The sequence below is a fragment of the Lemur catta genome, chromosome 23 (genome assembly GCF_020740605.2).
Source record: "Lemur catta isolate mLemCat1 chromosome 23, mLemCat1.pri, whole genome shotgun sequence".
NCBI classification, from domain to species: Eukaryota; Metazoa; Chordata; class Mammalia; order Primates; family Lemuridae; genus Lemur; species Lemur catta.
The window spans coordinates 291,828-309,842 of record NC_059150.1 but is presented as its reverse complement, the minus strand read 5'-3'; the positions used below and the strand labels follow the sequence as shown (position 1 = coordinate 309,842).

The 18,015-nt window shown below is 36.7% G+C and overlaps 1 protein-coding gene across 1 annotated transcript in view; it reads left to right on the top strand.

Annotated features, from left to right (window-relative positions):
- Positions 1-18,015, top strand: part of KCNT2 (potassium sodium-activated channel subfamily T member 2) — a 210,412-nt gene that overhangs the window by 51,802 nt on the left and 140,595 nt on the right. Inside the window, exons 8-11 of the mRNA XM_045536512.1 lie at positions 5,534-5,714; positions 7,189-7,353; positions 9,111-9,247; positions 11,924-11,987. Of these exons, the coding sequence (XP_045392468.1) occupies positions 5,534-5,714; positions 7,189-7,353; positions 9,111-9,247; positions 11,924-11,987 (547 nt within the window). The remainder of the gene's footprint in view (positions 1-5,533; positions 5,715-7,188; positions 7,354-9,110; positions 9,248-11,923; positions 11,988-18,015) is intronic.

Below are 18,015 nucleotides of genomic sequence, written 5' to 3'. Positions count from 1 at the left end.
TTAAGGAATAGCACCAAGGCTGGAGAAGAGCGAGGGGCTTTTGAATTTTTTTCTGAGTGTGATAAAAATGCATTGAGAGTTATGAACAGAGAGGGGAAAAAGGTTGACCTATAATTGAAGAAGATTCCTCTGTTCTTGGGCTGGATATTTAAGTATTACTTACCTTATTTTTTCTTTTGGAGGGAAGAACTAAATTCATTTATTATGGAAAGTATTTATTGAGTTAGAAGATATTTTTAGTAATTTTTAAATGTGTTGTCATTGTCATCCATGAACAGAAGCAACGGCCCATTGAATGAGACCCTAGATGAAGCAAGGTGGTGTGCCTGTTCAGAGTTGGAGAAAAACTCTAAAAGTAATTTAGTGCATTCATTCTTATTAGTTCTTTTAAAAAGTTGATTTTTGTTTAATACCAAGCATATAATGTATAACAAGTTATTAATATATGCAGTAATACCAAGCATATAACAGCTGATATGGGAATCTTCATTTTCATACTGATTTAGAGAACATTGAGGCCTAACAGGCCCCTTAAGCTTATGTGCAATATTAATGTATATGTGATAGATCTGCAGAAGTTTTTCAGGTCAACAATTATAAAATGGGATTTTACATGAGGATTTAAAAAATATTGTTAATCCTTGTAAGTATGGATTTAATTATACCTGTATCAAAGAAATTAAATATCTGACTATAATGTGGTTTATTAAATATTAAGATTTTTATGGGTATGATAGATACTGTCATTTATATGGTTTGATAAATTGAAAAATATAATGACCATATTTTTTATCTCCTCTCATGAAGAGATGGAGTCTGTTTCCACACACATTCAATCTGGGCTGACCTTGTGACTTGCTTTGACAAACAGAATGAAGCTGATGAAAGCTAGGTCTTTAGAGAATTTGTAGCTTCCATCTATGTCCTTTGGGACTGATACCCAGGGAAGCCAGTCACGCCTACTAGAGGATGAGAGGACACATGAAGAAGAACTAAGTCACCCAGCCAGTAATGAACATTGACCACTGAGCGCAGGAGTGAGGCCATCTTGGGCCTTTGGTCTTAGCCAGATCTCTAGCTGAATGCAGCTGCATGAGTGAGCCCAAGAAGACCAGAGAAGCTTCCCGCCCAACCCACAAAATTACGTGAAAACATAAATTGTTATTGTTTTAAACCTCCACATTTTAGGGAGTGCATCATGCAGTGATAAAAAGATGAAATATATGCATGAAATATTTTTTGGAATATGTTTGGAATATACTAGTTGGGAATGATTTAACTAGTTGTTCTTTTGTTTATTTTACAGTTAGTTACTGGGTGGCTACTATGTACTTTGTGCTAAGTGTTGTAGTAAATAAAAATATATAATTACTGCCATCAGGGTAGATAATAGGTGAGTAGGGGTGATAATATTAAACACTAAATATAGATACTTTTTTTATCACTTCTCAGCCTTTTAGCTAAGATCAAGTGTAGATACTTTTGTAAAACTTCGGCTAACTAAGACATGAACTTACAGGTGCTATAGGAATTTAGAGGGAACACTCCGAGGTTCAAGGAACGCTTTATGAGGGAGATCATATTTGCGCTAGGGCTTCAGAAAACAGGAATTATAGTAGGTATTGGGTAGAGAGGGCTTTCTGTTGAAAGGAACAGAAGGGTAAGCATATAGGAACAAGGGTTATATATTATGATAAATAAACAGTCCAAATAGTAAGTGAAGGGGAGATAAATGAGACAAAAGTTCAAGAAAAAAAATATTAGATCCAATTGCTGGAGTCTATATTCTGTATGTACCAGTTATCTATTGCTGAATAGCAAGGCACCCTAAAACTTAGTGGCTAGAAACAGCACAATTTGTTATTTTTTACAATTCTGTCTGTGGTTGATAACCAAGGCAGTTTTTCTGCTGGTCTCACTTTTGATTACTCTCTCAACTTTAGTAATCTGATGGCCTGAGAGGAGCTAGAGGATCCGAGGTGGCTCCACTATCACGTCTGGCAGCTGGTGCTGACTGTCCAGTGGGACGTCTTGGTTCTTTTCCACATGGCCTCTCATCCTCCACAGCAGACTGTACCTGCTCCTTCACATTACGGTGATCTCAGGGTTTCAAGAAAGCAAGAAAAAGAGCTGCAAGGTTTCTTAAGGCCTAGGATCTGGAATCACATAGTGTCATTTCCACTACATTTGTTGGTCAAAGCAAGTCATTTGTGCAGCTCAGATTCAAGGACATAGAGACATAGTCTTCTTCACATCTTGATGTGCAGCAAAATCATATTGCAAAAGGGAGATGAAATAGGGAGACTTGATTCATTGGCAGCTGCTATAATAATTATCATACCAAGATTTAGAGAGTGTTCTTTAAGCAGTGAGAATCCAATGTTCTTTTTATTTTTCTTAACCTGGAACTGACATACCTACCCTGTGTTTAAGGAACTTAAATATGGCCATTAAGTGTATGTTACAGTACAAGAGAGACGAAAGCCCAGGAAACACAGCAGGATACTTTACTGGTAGTTCAGGTCTAGAAAATATACCTCTGAATTAGGAAATGTATGTCTTAACTATTGTCGGAGATTGGCTTTTAATGTATAGTCAAGCAAAATGTTGTAAGCCCTCAATATTTGAATCATGAAAATATGTTAATGAATTTTTTCTCATTCTATTTTCTAGTGAAGTATAAAAGATTTATGCATAAATTGTTTACATACTCAAATATTTTAAGTAAAATAACAAAACTTGAGGCTACAGAAATATCTATTGTTGTGAAATTCTCTTCCTTGGTTATTTTAGGCTACATCTGAATGTTCTTATGATTAGTTTGGCAATATTACATAGGGGCAGCTGAGAAAATAAACAAATATAAATCAACTCATTGCTTTGGTTGTGCTTATGACCTGATAACTCACAAAAAATTTCTAAGCATAAAACAAGGGAAAATTACTGAACCATTTTGGAGACCTAGAGTAAAAAAGAAGGGGGAAAAAAAAGGCACACAAGCAAACAAAAAAACCCAAATAGTTTTTTTCTTCAGAATTAAAATGATGACATGTACCCCACTTTCTCTCTCTGTCCCTTGGTCCATCTACCTGTATGCCTACCCATCTGCCTATTCTGTTCATCAGTTTATACTTCAACCTTACAGAAAGCAAAGAAAGATTAAAGACAACTGAATCTGTATGATGTGTAACGTAGACAAATAAGGAGATTATCTTAACAGTCTGGAATTCTAAACATTAAGTGTTACTTTATTTCCTCATGGCTGTCATAGCTGTGTGCTTGTGCACAGAAGCCGTAGTGAATGTCCAGAAGTATACGCTGATTTTTTTGACAGTTTTATAGAAGTATAAGTACACACCATAAAATTTACTCATTTTAAGTGTAAATTCAATCATTTAAAATGTATTTTCAGAGTCGTATAGTCATCAGCACAGTCCAGCTTTAGAACACTTCCATTCCCACATTCCCTCCATCAGACCCCTGCAGCCACTGCTCTGCTTTCTGTCTCTTTTCTGGATATTTCATGTAAACAAAATCATAACAATATGTCGTCTTCTGCATATGACTTCTCTTACTCAACATGTTTTTGCAGTTTATCCATGTTGTAACATACATCAGTACTTAGATCCTTCACTTAATTGATTTATTGAATGGTACTCCATTATTGCATTAGTCCGTGCTGCTGTAACAAAATACCTGAGACTGGGTAATCTGTAAATGATAGGAATTTATTTATCAGAGTTCTGGAGGCTGGGAAGTCCAAGATCAGGGTGCCACAGTTTAGTGTCTGTTGAGGGCTTTCTCTTTGCTTCCAGGATAGCTCCTTGTTGCCGTGTCCCCACATGGCAGGAGAGCAACAGGGGCCCAGTAGTTCTCTCTAGCCCTTTCATGGGGTTGCTAATCTCAATGAGGAGGGCTCTGCTCCTCAATGTGCTCCTTAATTAATGTGAATCAATCATCTCCTAAAGGCTAACCTCTTAATCATGTTGCATTGTGGATTTAAATTTCAACATAAATTTTGGAGGGGACACAAAAATATTGAAACTGTAGCATTTCATCTCTGCCCCTCCCAAATTCACATCCTTTTCATGTAAAAAAATACGTTCATTCCATTTTAATAGTCCCCAAAGTCCTAACTGCTTCTAGCACCAGCTTCAACGTCTATGTCCAAAGTCTCATCTAAATATCATTTAAATCATATGTGGGTGAGACTCCCGAGGCAAATTACTCTCCAGCTGTGAGCCTGTGAAATCAAACAAGTTATGTGCCTCCAAAACATAATGATGAGACAGGCATAGCATAGGTGTTCCCATTCCAAAAGGGAGAAAAAGGCAAGAAGAAATACGTAATATGTCCTGAAAGGGTGAGGGACCCAGAGGACAGATTTCACACACAGGCTATGATGTGGGAGCAACACGGCTGATTTATTCACCCGGGTGCGAGTGGGCTGAGTCCGAAAAGAGAGTCAGCACAGAAGCGGGTTTAGTGATGGTTTTTATCCACAGGGACGGCCGACCACCTCCCACCTGCCCTGCTCAGTTCTTTGTTTCTGCGCCAAACTGGCAGGTGAAGAATCGCTTCATGCCACGTGCTGTGCGCGTGTAGCAGAGGACGGTGGGCGGAACAGCTGTTTGTAGTAAATTCTCCTCCAAACAGCTAAGTCCTAGGACCCCTCTGCCCCAGTCGCATCCATCCTTCTGCCCTGGCGTCGTCCTTATCAGGAGAGCTAGGGAGGGACAGCCTTTGTCTCCATCCGGGAGGGAGGGGGAGGGAATGCTGGCTGCAGCTGCCTGTCATAAAGAACAGAAATGTATTGGCTCACAATTCTGGAGCCTGGGAATTCCAAGATCAAGCTGCCAGCAATTGGTGAGGGCCTTCTTGCTACATCATAGTGTGGCAAAAGGCATCACACGGTAGAAGGTCAAGAGAGAGACAGTACACAGGAGCCAGAGGGCAAACCCACTTGTGGGATAACAGCATGAGCTCATTTATCCTAGTGGAGGCTTTATAACTTAAACACCTCTTAAAGGTACCACCTCAATGTTGGTACAAGGGCAATTAAATTTCAACATGAGTTTTGGAGAGGGCAAACATTCATACCATAGCACTTGGCAATTGTTAACTCCTCTAGCTTTTTACTATCTCTCTTCTTCCTAAATTAAAAAAAAAAAGACTTTTGGTATTTTCACAAGGATTAGATTTAGCAATTTCTAGTCTCTTTGTTTCCTTTACGTGCATTCAGTGTCTTTGTGTATCATCCATGAAATTCAGTCTGTTCATTTTACATGTTATCCAAATATACTTTGTGATATATTGGCTGCCATTTTTGGCTATTAATCAAAATAAGACCAAATCTTATTTGTAGGAAAAAAATGTAAGCATTATATTTTTTTGGAAAAAAATAATATTGTAAAATGTAAGACCCCAACCATTAAATGGCTTTATGAGATGTACTTTGGCTTTCAAAAGAATAATGATGAGAAATAATGTGTTCAATTTGAAAGACTTAGTTTTATTGCTTTTTTTTTTATAGCATTTGTGGGATCCAACATCTGGAACGAATAGGAAAGAAGCTGAATCTCTTCGATTCACTTTATTTCTGCATTGTCACATTTTCTACTGTGGGCTTTGGGGATGTCACTCCTGAAACATGGTCCTCCAAGCTTTTTGTTGTTGCTATGATCTGCGTTGCCCTTGTGGTTCTACCCATACAGGTAAACACAACTATCTTAAATTTCATAGAAATGTGCAAAGACATAAAGTTGAACCATTGACATTTAATAAGAAATGCAGGGTGGTTTATTTAACAGAAACATATTAGCACATGCTATTACGTGTAGTCAATTATATAAATTATGCAGAAATGCTTTTTTTACATTTTATTGGAAACACTGAGGTTTTTTCCCTCCAGTCACAACTGATAGCTTGCATATCACTTCAATTTTTCAAGATCCTTTCTTTTAAATATAAGGTGTTTAACTATATTAATTATAGGATAATATAGTTTTTTCTTTCTTTTTTTTTTTTTAAACACAGGGTCTCACTCCGTCACCCAGGCTGGGGTGCATTGGTCCTATCATAGCTCACTGCAGCCTCAAAGTCGTGGGTTCAAGTAATTCTCCTGCCTCACCCTCCTGAGTAGCTGGGACTACATACAGGTGCATGCCACCATGCCCGGCCCATTTTTTTATTTTTTGTTGTAGAGAGGTGGTCTCGGACTCCTGGCCTCAAGCAATCCTCTCGCCTTGGCCTCCCAAAGTGCTGCGACTACAGGCATGAGTCACTGTGCCTGGGTGGATAGTATGGTTTTTAATTATATGACAGATCAAAGAAATGCATTTGTGAAAGCTTGATTTCTCTTTGTTCTTGAAAATAAACCTAAAAATCATACATTGCATTGAATAAAAATTGATTGCTTACGTTGATCAACTAAAACAAAGTCTGAACATGGTATATAAATGTTACGTAGCGTTTTAGAGAGTGAATGGGAGGTTGCAAAGGAACAGAAATATATAATAGAATTAAAGACAAGCAGATGCCATCTCCAGTCCTGTCCTGTAGTGACCACTGGGTGTCCATGTGTGGGCAGGTCAGAAACAGGAGGTGGTGAAAGAATCATATTTGCCTTTTCCATTAAACAACTTTGACCACAGTGTATCTAAATATACCTTGTGTGGTTACAGAACCGGCCTTCCTACTCCCATCCAGTCACACAGGTTTTCCTTCCTGACATCCCTCCTTTCACTATCCTCAGGTACAGGCTGCACAGCTAGAATGTGGCCTTGTGCACTGTGGGGAGAGTGTCTGCCCTCGCATGAGATGCACATAGAACGTGGCAGCGAATGCGAAGAAATGCCAAAGAGGCTTTTCTCCTTCCCTCAGCGCGTGACACATCGTCGTCTACTGGACATAAAGCAGAGGCTCCAATCTCTCAGTGGCCTGTTTTGACACAATAGCAATATGTTATAATAATATGTTTCCTTAGAGACTTGAAGCCCCTGTGAGGCATTTGCAACCTCTGTAGAAGTGGTATGAAAAATCTGTTATTAAAGAGAACGCTGATAATTCAAATGTCAATGAGTTCCATCTAACAAATTGAGTGAATCTAATAAACAATAGATGTACAATATTGATTTTTTAATTTTCATATCTGGTGTTTTTCATTCACATGTGGAAAATACATTACAGTTTGAACAGCTGGCCTATTTATGGATGGAGAGACAAAAGTCAGGTGGAAACTATAGTCGACATAGAGCTCAAACTGAGAAGCATGTTGTTCTGTGTGTCAGCTCACTGAAGATTGATTTACTTATGGATTTTTTAAATGAATTCTATGCTCATCCAAGACTACAGGTACATTTGGCTTATATTATGCACTATACTAGATCATACCTACTAACATATTGTCAAAGTCAATTAACGGATGGTGCAGGCTGCTTTGTGGAGGATTTTTATTTATACACTCAAATTTAGAAAGAGTAAATGAAGAACTACAAATATAACCAGGAACATAGAAAAAAAAAAGCTGAAGAAATACGCAGTACTTTGAGTTTCCTTCTGCATCTACACTGAAAGACAGATGGAATTATGTTAATGCTACAGAGAAAAAATTTCTTTGAATTAAAGGATTGCTTTTTCTTCCTTGGGTAGAGCATAAATGATATTTTTATGAAACAGTGAATTTTATGATAAAATATAATAAAACAATGAAGAAACCATTTCAATATCATTTGCTCATTTGAATACTGCAGAATTTTATCACGTATTACTAATGGAAATGGGGAAGTCTTGGAGTTTCATTTTTTCTTTTGTTTCCTGAAATGTAAATTGGTCCTATTTATAGTAGCAATAAATGACCAAAAATTGGACAATAACTAGCTGAATTGGGAATATGAATTCAGAAAAATCTCTCCATCTGTCTCTGCAGATAAAATCCTCGAATATTTCTTCCATTTGTCATGGCACTGGGCCAGTGTAGGTTTAGGTAATCTCCTTTTCTGCTTAATGCACTTAGTCCAGTCCAAAGAGCAAAGAACTATTTGAAGGTGTTGCATTTCCTCAGTAAATCTGTGTGAAGCAGCTGAATAATCCCAGAGATCAGGACATTGCTTGGCACATGGGCTTATCCCTCCCTTACAACATGCAGAAACATTGACTTGTGAATAGTTTGTAGACTTTTAAAAATATTATATTTTTCTATTTTAAAACATCTAGTTTATAAATGATCTTTAAATTATACAATATATTCTTTTATTTTCATATAAATTAATTTGCAGCTTTTAAGGAACTCTATTTCTTGTTTGTTTATTATTGATACTGAATAATTTCTAGTTTACTCATAACCCATTAAGAAAAGCTATTTGGGGGAAATTTTGATCCCACAGTAATTAACTTTGTCTGATATCAATATAGAGAATTCTTAAAACTCCAAAAACTCCCAATAGATATATTTTAGAGTGATAAAATTGTGAATGTTTACCAGAGAATTTTAATTTTTATAGATCAGTTGTTTCAAACCATTTCATCACTCAGAATACTTTTGTATTTTCTCCAAAGGACCATATAGTTTGAAATGTTTTGAACTCTTTACTTTGCCAGTATTTCCAATGTTTTTATGAATCCTTACCCAGTAAAATATTTATCAGAAATTGTTCAAAATTGTCAGTTCATAATAATATTACCAAATGATAAAAATCACTATCATAGTTTTGATTCTAAAAGCAACAACTTGAAGTGTGAATTGATACTTCAATGCCTATTGTTGGTATTCAGTGTATATTTTAGGATCAGTCTGTAGTTATAACTAAAAACTTCACAGGCTGGAAGTGTGTGCCAAGTACTGATTACCTTCCTTTTATGGTACTAATAGGAATGAAATAAGGCAGGATGAATTTATTGATTTATGAGATTTTTATATGTCTCAGTTGTGTTTATTATAATGCAGTGTTATTTAGTATATGCCCAGGTGTTAAATGTGAACTTTTATGTATTAGCAAGAGTTTATTTCAATTTTATCATATTTCACAATTTTCTTAGAAATTTTATTTGCCTATATTGTATAACATAAAGTGTTACTATTTCTAATCCATTGCCCATTTTGTTTTGAATAGGATTATTATGTGGTGATTTTGTGTCCTACTGAAATGGATGTGCAAGTTCGAAGGGTGCTACAGATTCCAATGTGGTCCCAAAGGGTTATCTACCTTCAAGGATCAGCCCTTAAAGATCAAGACCTGTTGAGAGCAAAGTAGGTATCCCTATCTTTTTCCATCTTGTAGCGTACAGTTTTGAATGCTTTAATATCTTTTCTCTCCTCCAAATTTAAGCACTTTTCAGTGTTGCAAGCTGTGTATGTTTTAATACAGAATTTTACCTTAGTCTCACTGCTGGTCAAACTGAAAGGTTAAACATATAAAATCAGTGTGTTTGCTTCTCTCTCCCAGCCTCATCTCAGGGCGAAGTTGTTCAGCAGTGTCCACACAACACGTTATGTGTGGCGTGGTGTAATTATCTTAAGCTATCAGAGAAGGGCTGGAAGTATCCAGAGTCACTGTTAGAGTGGTCTCCAAATCCCTGGATACTGTTTTTATTCCACAAATAAAAATCTTGGGAAAAGCTTTATGTGAGATACCAAAGCAGTGTGAGTCAAGGTTTAAATTTTAAAGAGTTTGCAATATGCACTGACGCAACAGCACTTACATTGCCTTGGGTCAGAGATAAAAGAGTCCCTGGGGGACAGAGGAATCAGAAAGGTGACAGGTCTTACTTAGCTGCCCTCTTCTTTTTGTGCATGTGCCAGCCAATGTGGCTAAGGTGACAGAGTCTTAAATACTTGTCACAGGTCATGGGGGTTATACCACATGATCAGAGTGAGAGCGTGGTTGGGCAGAGTGTGGACACCAGGGAATCAGGGAGCCTGCAAAACAACACCCTTAGCTTCAGAAGCCAGAGGAAAGCCTGGGCAGAAATGGTTTTGCTTGATATTTTCTGCTGTTTTTGAAGTTTTAAATAATGTTTTCATGTTTGTCCTTGAGTTGTCCTACATGCTCTTTTAGATGTAAAAATCTCCCCTATTGAATTTTATAGCATAAAGACTTTTTTTTTTTTTTTTCTGAATGAACAGTGTGTGTGAGTAGGTATGTATGTGTTTTTGCTTGTTCTATGTGTGTGTTTGTATATGTGTGTGTGTTAGGAGGTGATGGAAAAGAACAAAGGAAAAATAAAATGCTCTGTGGAACAGAATCCCAGGTGTTTCTTTTACTGCTTAATCCTGCAAGTGATGACTAGATACCTAGTCAGGAACTCTAATGTTACTTTTTATATATTAATATATATAATAAAATCGATTTAACTGAGTTTTTTCAATATTTTAACTTCTAAAACAAGAAAGTCACTAGAAACTACCAGGATATAATGAGTGGTACATAATTAAAATTAAGTTATTTTTGGTGGATTATATACTTTGTATATGCCATTGTTGTATATATGACAGTTCTATAAGTCATCAGATTTTACCAGCATCTCAAGTAAACCCTGGCTTTAGGTGTTTGCTGTTTGCTGTCTATACTCATTATTTGAGTGGTCTAGAAGAATAGTTGCTTAGACACTAATTTAATATCGATCATTATATTAATCTGTGTAGATAATCAGTGTGCTTAATTTATTGTATAAGAGTTAAGTTCTTCACAAAATAAGCATGAATAATGCCCATATTATGTTCAATATGAATTTGTGTCATAAATGGAAGCTTTTTTCTATCTAATAAATTAATCTATGCTATTAGTATTAGCTATTAGTATCTAAGCTAGATACTATTTAGGATTAACACAACTAATTTATTGTTAATAGTACTAAAAATGATTTCTTAGCAAAAGCATTCACATTTACAAGAAGTATTCCTTCATTGGAATAAAAAAAAGAACAGACTGAGAAAGAGGTAGCTGACTGGTAAAACTCAAAAAGCTGGGTTAAGAAAGAAGTTAGAGTGACAGAGTATCCATTTTTATGTTCATTTCTAATCCTAACTTCATATAAAAGATTTGGGATTTAATGTTAACTAATACATTCTTCAACGCAATTCCCCATGCAAGGAACAAGGAGTAGGATTCTCCAAACAAGTTCCAAAGGTCAGTTGCATGAGTTTTGAATTGCTTTGTTGAAAATGATGTTTAGAGAATGTTATCCAATGCTCATATTATCTTAATAACCATGGCGCAACATTTTTCCAGAACTGTTTGATTTGGTCTAATTTCACAGACTTTTATCTTTATTCTCCATAAAAAATATTTTTCTTGGAAAAGGTTTATTTCATCACAGTGAACCGCAGAAATAAATCATGCCTTGTTTTGAAAATAAACATTCTTATGCTTTTAGAACATTATGTAGCAAGCACTAAAATATACTGTTTCTTTATCACTAAATTTAAAAATTATTGAACCTTAGCATGAGGGGAAGGGGTTTGGAAGAAGATGATGAATCATCTTCAAGAAATATAAATATACAGTAGAGTTTAACTTATGAATACTGGGCACCTCTGCTCCAGCTAGCTCTCTTAGTTTAATTGAGACATTATACTTAAAATATAATTAATCATAAAATAAAGGCCAATACTACTCCCATAATTAAATCAAAGCATATATATGAAAACATATATAAACATTAAAAAGTGAATAAAGTTTGGCTTTGTTTTTTACTTCTGTCCTCAATTCTTGAGTTATATAGACAACCCAACAATAACTTTTTTTGTTCAGAGTCCAACATAGTCATGATCTGCTAGAAATTCAACTTTCATTTAAGCTTAAGGATACACATGGTATTCATGTACTTTTTATGCAATATATGGACTAAGCATTGAAATTCTATTTTTCAGACAATATATAGATATTTCAGTGTGTGATTATTTTGTTTTTCTGTCTGTATTTAGGATGGATGACGCTGAGGCCTGTTTTATTCTGAGCAGCCGTTGTGAAGTGGATAGGACATCATCTGTAAGTTTCTAAAATCTCCTTTAGTAAGTTGTGCTTTCCACTTTAGAAAATTTTTTAATTTGGTTTTATAAAATCTACCAACATTAAAAATGAGTGACCTTAAAATTTTACTAAAGGGAAACAAATGGTGCTTAGCTATCTTTGCTGTAATATAAGAATAGTTGCCTCATTCATTGTGTTCAACATAAGTGTTTTTGAAGTAGTTTATACAAATCATCTAATTTTCTGGTGATAAGAATGAAAAGAGTCATACATAAACAGAACTATACCATTTTCTATTAAATATGTGCTATGATATGTACTTTAGTGAAAGTGGCCTCAATTTTCTCAACTCTGAAACAAGGCAGATGGGTTAGGCAGCCTACATTAGAATCAACTGGAGAGTTTCCAAAAAATATACTTTTGTGAATATTCTATTCAAGATATCTCGAACAGGAATCAGGAATCTGTATATTTTAAAAAGATCCCCAAGTAGTTGTAAAACACATCTCTGTTTGGTAACCTTTGGCTTATATGATCTCTATATGTTTTAGATCTAAAGTTCTATTAAGATTTAACTAAGTTAAAAATAAGTTACAAATTATAACTCTATTTTTTAAAAAAGTATTTTAATTTTATCATTTTTTAAAATTGCTTTATTTTTTTATATTACCTCCTGTGTTTCTAAGCCAATGAGTCCATTTCTAGCCGTATCTGGGGTACATGAACAAATGAGAACACTTGGTGCCTTGAGATTAGGGAAAAGGCAAAATGTGCATAGATCTTTCAGGTACATGATCTGTCCTTTTTTGGAGCATCTAATAGCCATGTTCTGTTACATTAATTAGGACTAAGTGTGGCAGGCTCTTTGTTGTCATCACTGTAATTTACCTAAACTTCTTACTCAGTTTTAAAAATTTTGAACCAACTTTCTCATCCTTCATTGGGAGAGGGCTGCTATGAGTTGAGTTGTGTCCCTACAAAATTCATATGCTGAAATCCCAACCCACAGTACCTCAGAATGCAAACTTAGTGGAGATAGGTCTTGATAGAGGTCATCGAGTTGTAATGAGGTGATTAGGGTGGGCTAGAATCCGTATGACCCATGTTCTTGTAAACAGAGACAGTTTAGAGATGGACACGTATACAGGGATAATGTCCTGTGGCCATGAAGACAGCTACCTACAAGCCAAAACAGGCCTGGAACAGATCCTCCCCTCACAGCCCTTAGAAAGACCCAGCCCTGCCAACACCTTGACTGCAGATTTCTAGCCTCCAGAACTGTGAGAAAAACTTCCATTGTTTAAGCCATCCAGTTTGTGGTACTTTGTTATGGCAGAAAACTAATAGAAGGGCACAAGACCAAACAAATGATTGGAACACTTATAAAATATTTATTTTTAAAATATATGTTTAAAAAAATTTATCTGTTCTTCTCCACAGTTACTGCCTAAGTTCAGTCTAGACCCTCCTAGGTTCATTTAAGTGCTATTTCAGTAGTTTCTTAGGAACTCCAAACATATTTAATGAAGAAATGGGTTTGAACTGAACATAATCTTGTGTTTTTGTAATTATTTGGCTTACATAATTGTGAATCTTGTGCCTCTCAAGTGGTAACTTGGTTTTAAATACTTGCAATCTCCTAGCATGTGTAACTGTAACTGTCTTTGTATAACAAAGGACATACAAACTTTAGGCAATAAATACATAATGTCTGCTTGAGGACCCTTTACATGTGAATTTGGAAGCTTGCAGTTAAACGAATGCATTCCATTTGCTCCTGAAACTCTACTAAACCGACAGGAAATGAATAAAAAGATTTATAGCCGTAAGGACAAAGGGTTTGGTAGATGAGACAATACTAATAGAATTTTGGAAGCTAGGAAGCAGATGGATGAATGGCAACTGACTTAACAAGGAAGAAAGTTAAATTTTAAGTTGAGACAGGAAGCAAATTAGAAGCAGGCTGCTTTTTGCAACAGAACTTCAAGAGTCTCAGAAAATAGAGGCACCAGATGCTTCTGAAAGTAAGGTTATACGCAGGACTAAATATATGAATAGTGGTTAAAAGTTTGTAAGAAAAGCAGATTTCCTGAACCCCTGCACATAACTGGTGCTGATTACTTTCCCAACCTTGGTAAAAGAGGCTTACCATCTGGAGACTCTGATGCAGGGGTACCCTCCACTCAGAGCCCCTAAGTGCAATTAGGTGTCCAGGTACCATGCTAAAATTAAGGAAATAAAGAGCAAGTTGCCTTACCAAATGTGAGATGCTTTTCCCAAATGGCTTTGAGAACCTGTACAGCCAGGTACGCATCTCTATCAACACAAGATTAGAGAAGTTTTCTTTGGGAAAATGGTCCACCATGAAAGAAAATGTCTTATTTCTGTCTATCTGTATCTATCCATCTGTCTATCTATCTATCCATCTATCCACCCATCTATCTCTATCTATCCATCTATCCACCCATCTACCCATGTATCTATCCATCCATCTATCTATTTATCTATATCTATCCATCTGTCTATCTATCTATCAAAGTGTGTGCACGTCTGTGTGTGTGTTCATGTACACAGTTATGAAGTTTGGTGTTTCTAAGTGCAATATCACAGATTATTCACCCTGTGGTAAAATGCACGTGGAACAAGCTGTTGGCATTCACCCAGGTCCCAACATCTTTTGAGTGTATCACTCCTACATATGTTCAGACACCAGGGATCACTAGACATTTGAGGAAATTTCTAACAAGAGCGAGAAGGAACAAATGAACAAAACAAACAAAAAACATATGGAAAGAGAAACTCAGAGGAAATAAAAACACCACTATACAACTCTGGGAGAAGAAATCAATATTAAAATATATGTTTAATAAATATCTTCAAGTAACATGAGAAAATGGTACATAAACAAAATAAGTTTTGTAGACTAGAAGATACAACAAAGCAAGAAACATGTATTGAACCTAAAAGAGCTCCTGGAAATTAAATATGAGGTAATAAATGAAAAATTGAATAAAAGGTATAGAAGGTAAACCTAACAACATTAGAAGAGTGAAGATGAATAAAATGAACAATAAAACCAAATAATGGAAAAGCAGAGTCAAAAGGTGAGAAAATTAGAGGAGTAATTAGGGAGAAACAATATTTCTATAATAGGAATCTAAGAAAGGAATTCTAGAAAACAGTGAGGGAGAATATTATGAAAGCTATAATACGAACAAATTTTCCAGACCCAAATCATCAAATAGGGCCTGCCTATTATAGAATAAGGACTGGGAAAGATCTATGCTGGTCAGAGGGAAAGAGATGAGGGCCAAAATAAGGAGTAGAAGGAAAATGAAGAAGAGGAATAGTAGGAGAAAAAGAAGAAAACATTCAAAACTAAGGATGGAGAATCAGAACGTCTTCAGGCTTCTCATCAGCAATACTAGAAGTCATAAGATAATGGGACAATGCTTTCAAAATTCTGAAGGAAAATATTTTTCCACTTAGAATTCTATATCCTAGCAAAATTACAGTCGAATAGGAAGAGAGAAAAAAAGTTATTTATAGATATTAAAGATTTCAAAAAATGCACAACTCTCAGAAAGCTGCCAGAAGATGTGTTTTACAGAAAATAAGGAGTGAGTGAAGAAAAGGTAGACTTGGGACCCAGCCAGAAGAGAGAGTGGGAGTTGCCGTGGTGATGGTGAGAGCAGGTCCTAGGGTCCTCGCCTGGCAGCTGATCAGCAGGCTCGAGCGCAAACAGCCCACAGCAGAGCGTGGAGCTTCCGGAGGGCGCCCCGGGGAGAAAGATGGAGTTGCTGTTACCTGATGAGGTTGAATGTATTAAAAGGAGATTTCCACTTCTGGGCAGATGTTCTGGACTGAATCGTGTATGCCCAAAATTCACATGTTGAAGCCCTAGCTCTGGATATAGAGCTTTAAAATAGGTAATTAAGTTAAAATGAGGCCGTTAGAGTGGGCCCTAATCCAATATGACTAATGTCCTTATAAGACAAGGACATTAGAACATTCAGAGAGACACCAGGGGTGCATGTGAACAGGGGACAAACACGTGAGGCGGAAGCAAAATGACAGCTGTCTGCAAGCCAATGTCAGGGCTTCAGTGAAAACCATTTCAACCGGAACCTTGCCTTTGAAATTCCAGGCTCCAGAACTGTCAAAAAATAAATTTCTGTTGTCTAAGTGACCCAGCATGAGGAATTTTATTATGGCAGCCCAAGCAGACTAATACAATAGATTTTCAATTAGTGATGAGTGGTTAGAAAACAAAAGGACCAAAAAAGACAACTATAGAGGGAAACAGATCACTCAAAATTGGAAATATAACACTCACCATGCTGTACTATGAAAAAAGTCATCATAATATCAACACTGAAGGTTGATTTCATTAAAATTATCAAACTATAGTCATGTGCCACATAATGACATTTCAGTCAATGATGGACCGTATATCTGGTGGTCCCATAAGATTATAATGGAGCTGAAAAATCCCTGTTGCCTAGTGGCTTCATAGCCATTGTAACTTTGTAGTGCAACACATTACTCACGTGTGTGATGGCACTAGGTAGGAGCAGTAGGCTATGCCATGCAGCCTAGGTGTGTGGTAGGCTATATCATCTAGGTGTGTGTACGTGCACTCTGATGTTTGCACAATGACACAATCGCCTAATGATGCATTTTGTCAAGTGTCACATGACTTGCATATTCAAAAGAAGGAGGAAGGGAAATTGCCGGGGGTAACAAGTTATACTCTTCTATTTCTCACTAGGATGCTACTAGATAATATTTTAAATCAAAAAATCAAGAAATAGTAATAAAATCATATTTAGAAATATAGAAACTATAAGGTTTTTTTGGAGTGGCCGGCGCCAGAGAAAGAAAGACGAGCAGAGCAGAAAGGGATAAGTAAAGAGGCTTTATTGGGGCGCTCCTGGGTGAGGGTAACGGGTCCCAAGAGAGGGGCCCGGGCGAGATTCTTGGGTCCCGGGAGAGAGAGAGAGAGACCCAAGAAGTCACATTGCCCAGAAGTTTTGAGTGGGCTTATATATGTTTTTAGGGTTGGGGGAATGGGGGTTTCTTTGGCGGGAAGATTTTGGCGCGAAGAGTGAGGAATTTCTTTGTTGCAGTTTTAGGGCTGGTATTGGGGAATAGGAGGGGCCGGTGGTATGTGTGGACTCCAGGAACCAAGACTTTTATCAGGGTAACCATACAGGTGTGGTCGTCCTCTAACTTAGCTGGGCCTTGCAGGCTTGTCCTTGGCAGGTCTCGTGGGCTTCGTCTTTTGCCATTAGGGAGGGGAGGGCTGCCCGCCACCAGCCTTACAGGAACAAGTAGGCGAATACCCAGTTTCAGGGCTATAAAGTTACCGCCTCTGTAGAGTAGAAGTATGATGTAAGAGTTAGGAAGCTGCTCTTATATGTAATGGAACTTGTAGAATTATTATTATTTGTCTTTTTGAACTGTGTATATGTATAGTATTTTTAATTACATGAGATTTGGAATATGTCTTTGTCTTGGGGAGGGGAAACATTATTCTAAAAAATGAACCTTCTGTTGTGAGGAGGTATAAAGAGATTCCTCTTCATATCAGCATCATGTAACCCTTAAGATGCCAGTAAAATCATGGGTAAATTTGCAGTTGAACTACATATGTTTTTATATACTTATATATTTTTAAATTCAACTTTCATCCAAAATTCTGATTAAATTATTCTGTCGTATTCATACTTAAATGGTTCAGGAGTGGATCCAAGGCATGCCACATGAAGCCTAATAAAACAGGTAGCACTCAACAGCTGTTGTACTTTTGAAACACAATTCAGTGAGCAGGTAGTGTACTCTAACTGTGAAAGGGCGGCAGAGTGGCCAGGTCCGTAGGTGCAGTGGGCTCCTCCTCATCCACAGGGAATACTTTCCAAGATCCCCAGTGGGTACCTGAAATGCCCAAGAGTACCAAATCCTGTATGTACTATGCATACATTTCTTTTTCCTTTATCACAATTTCATGGATGAAAGATGTGATCTTACCATGGGTCTTAGCCAC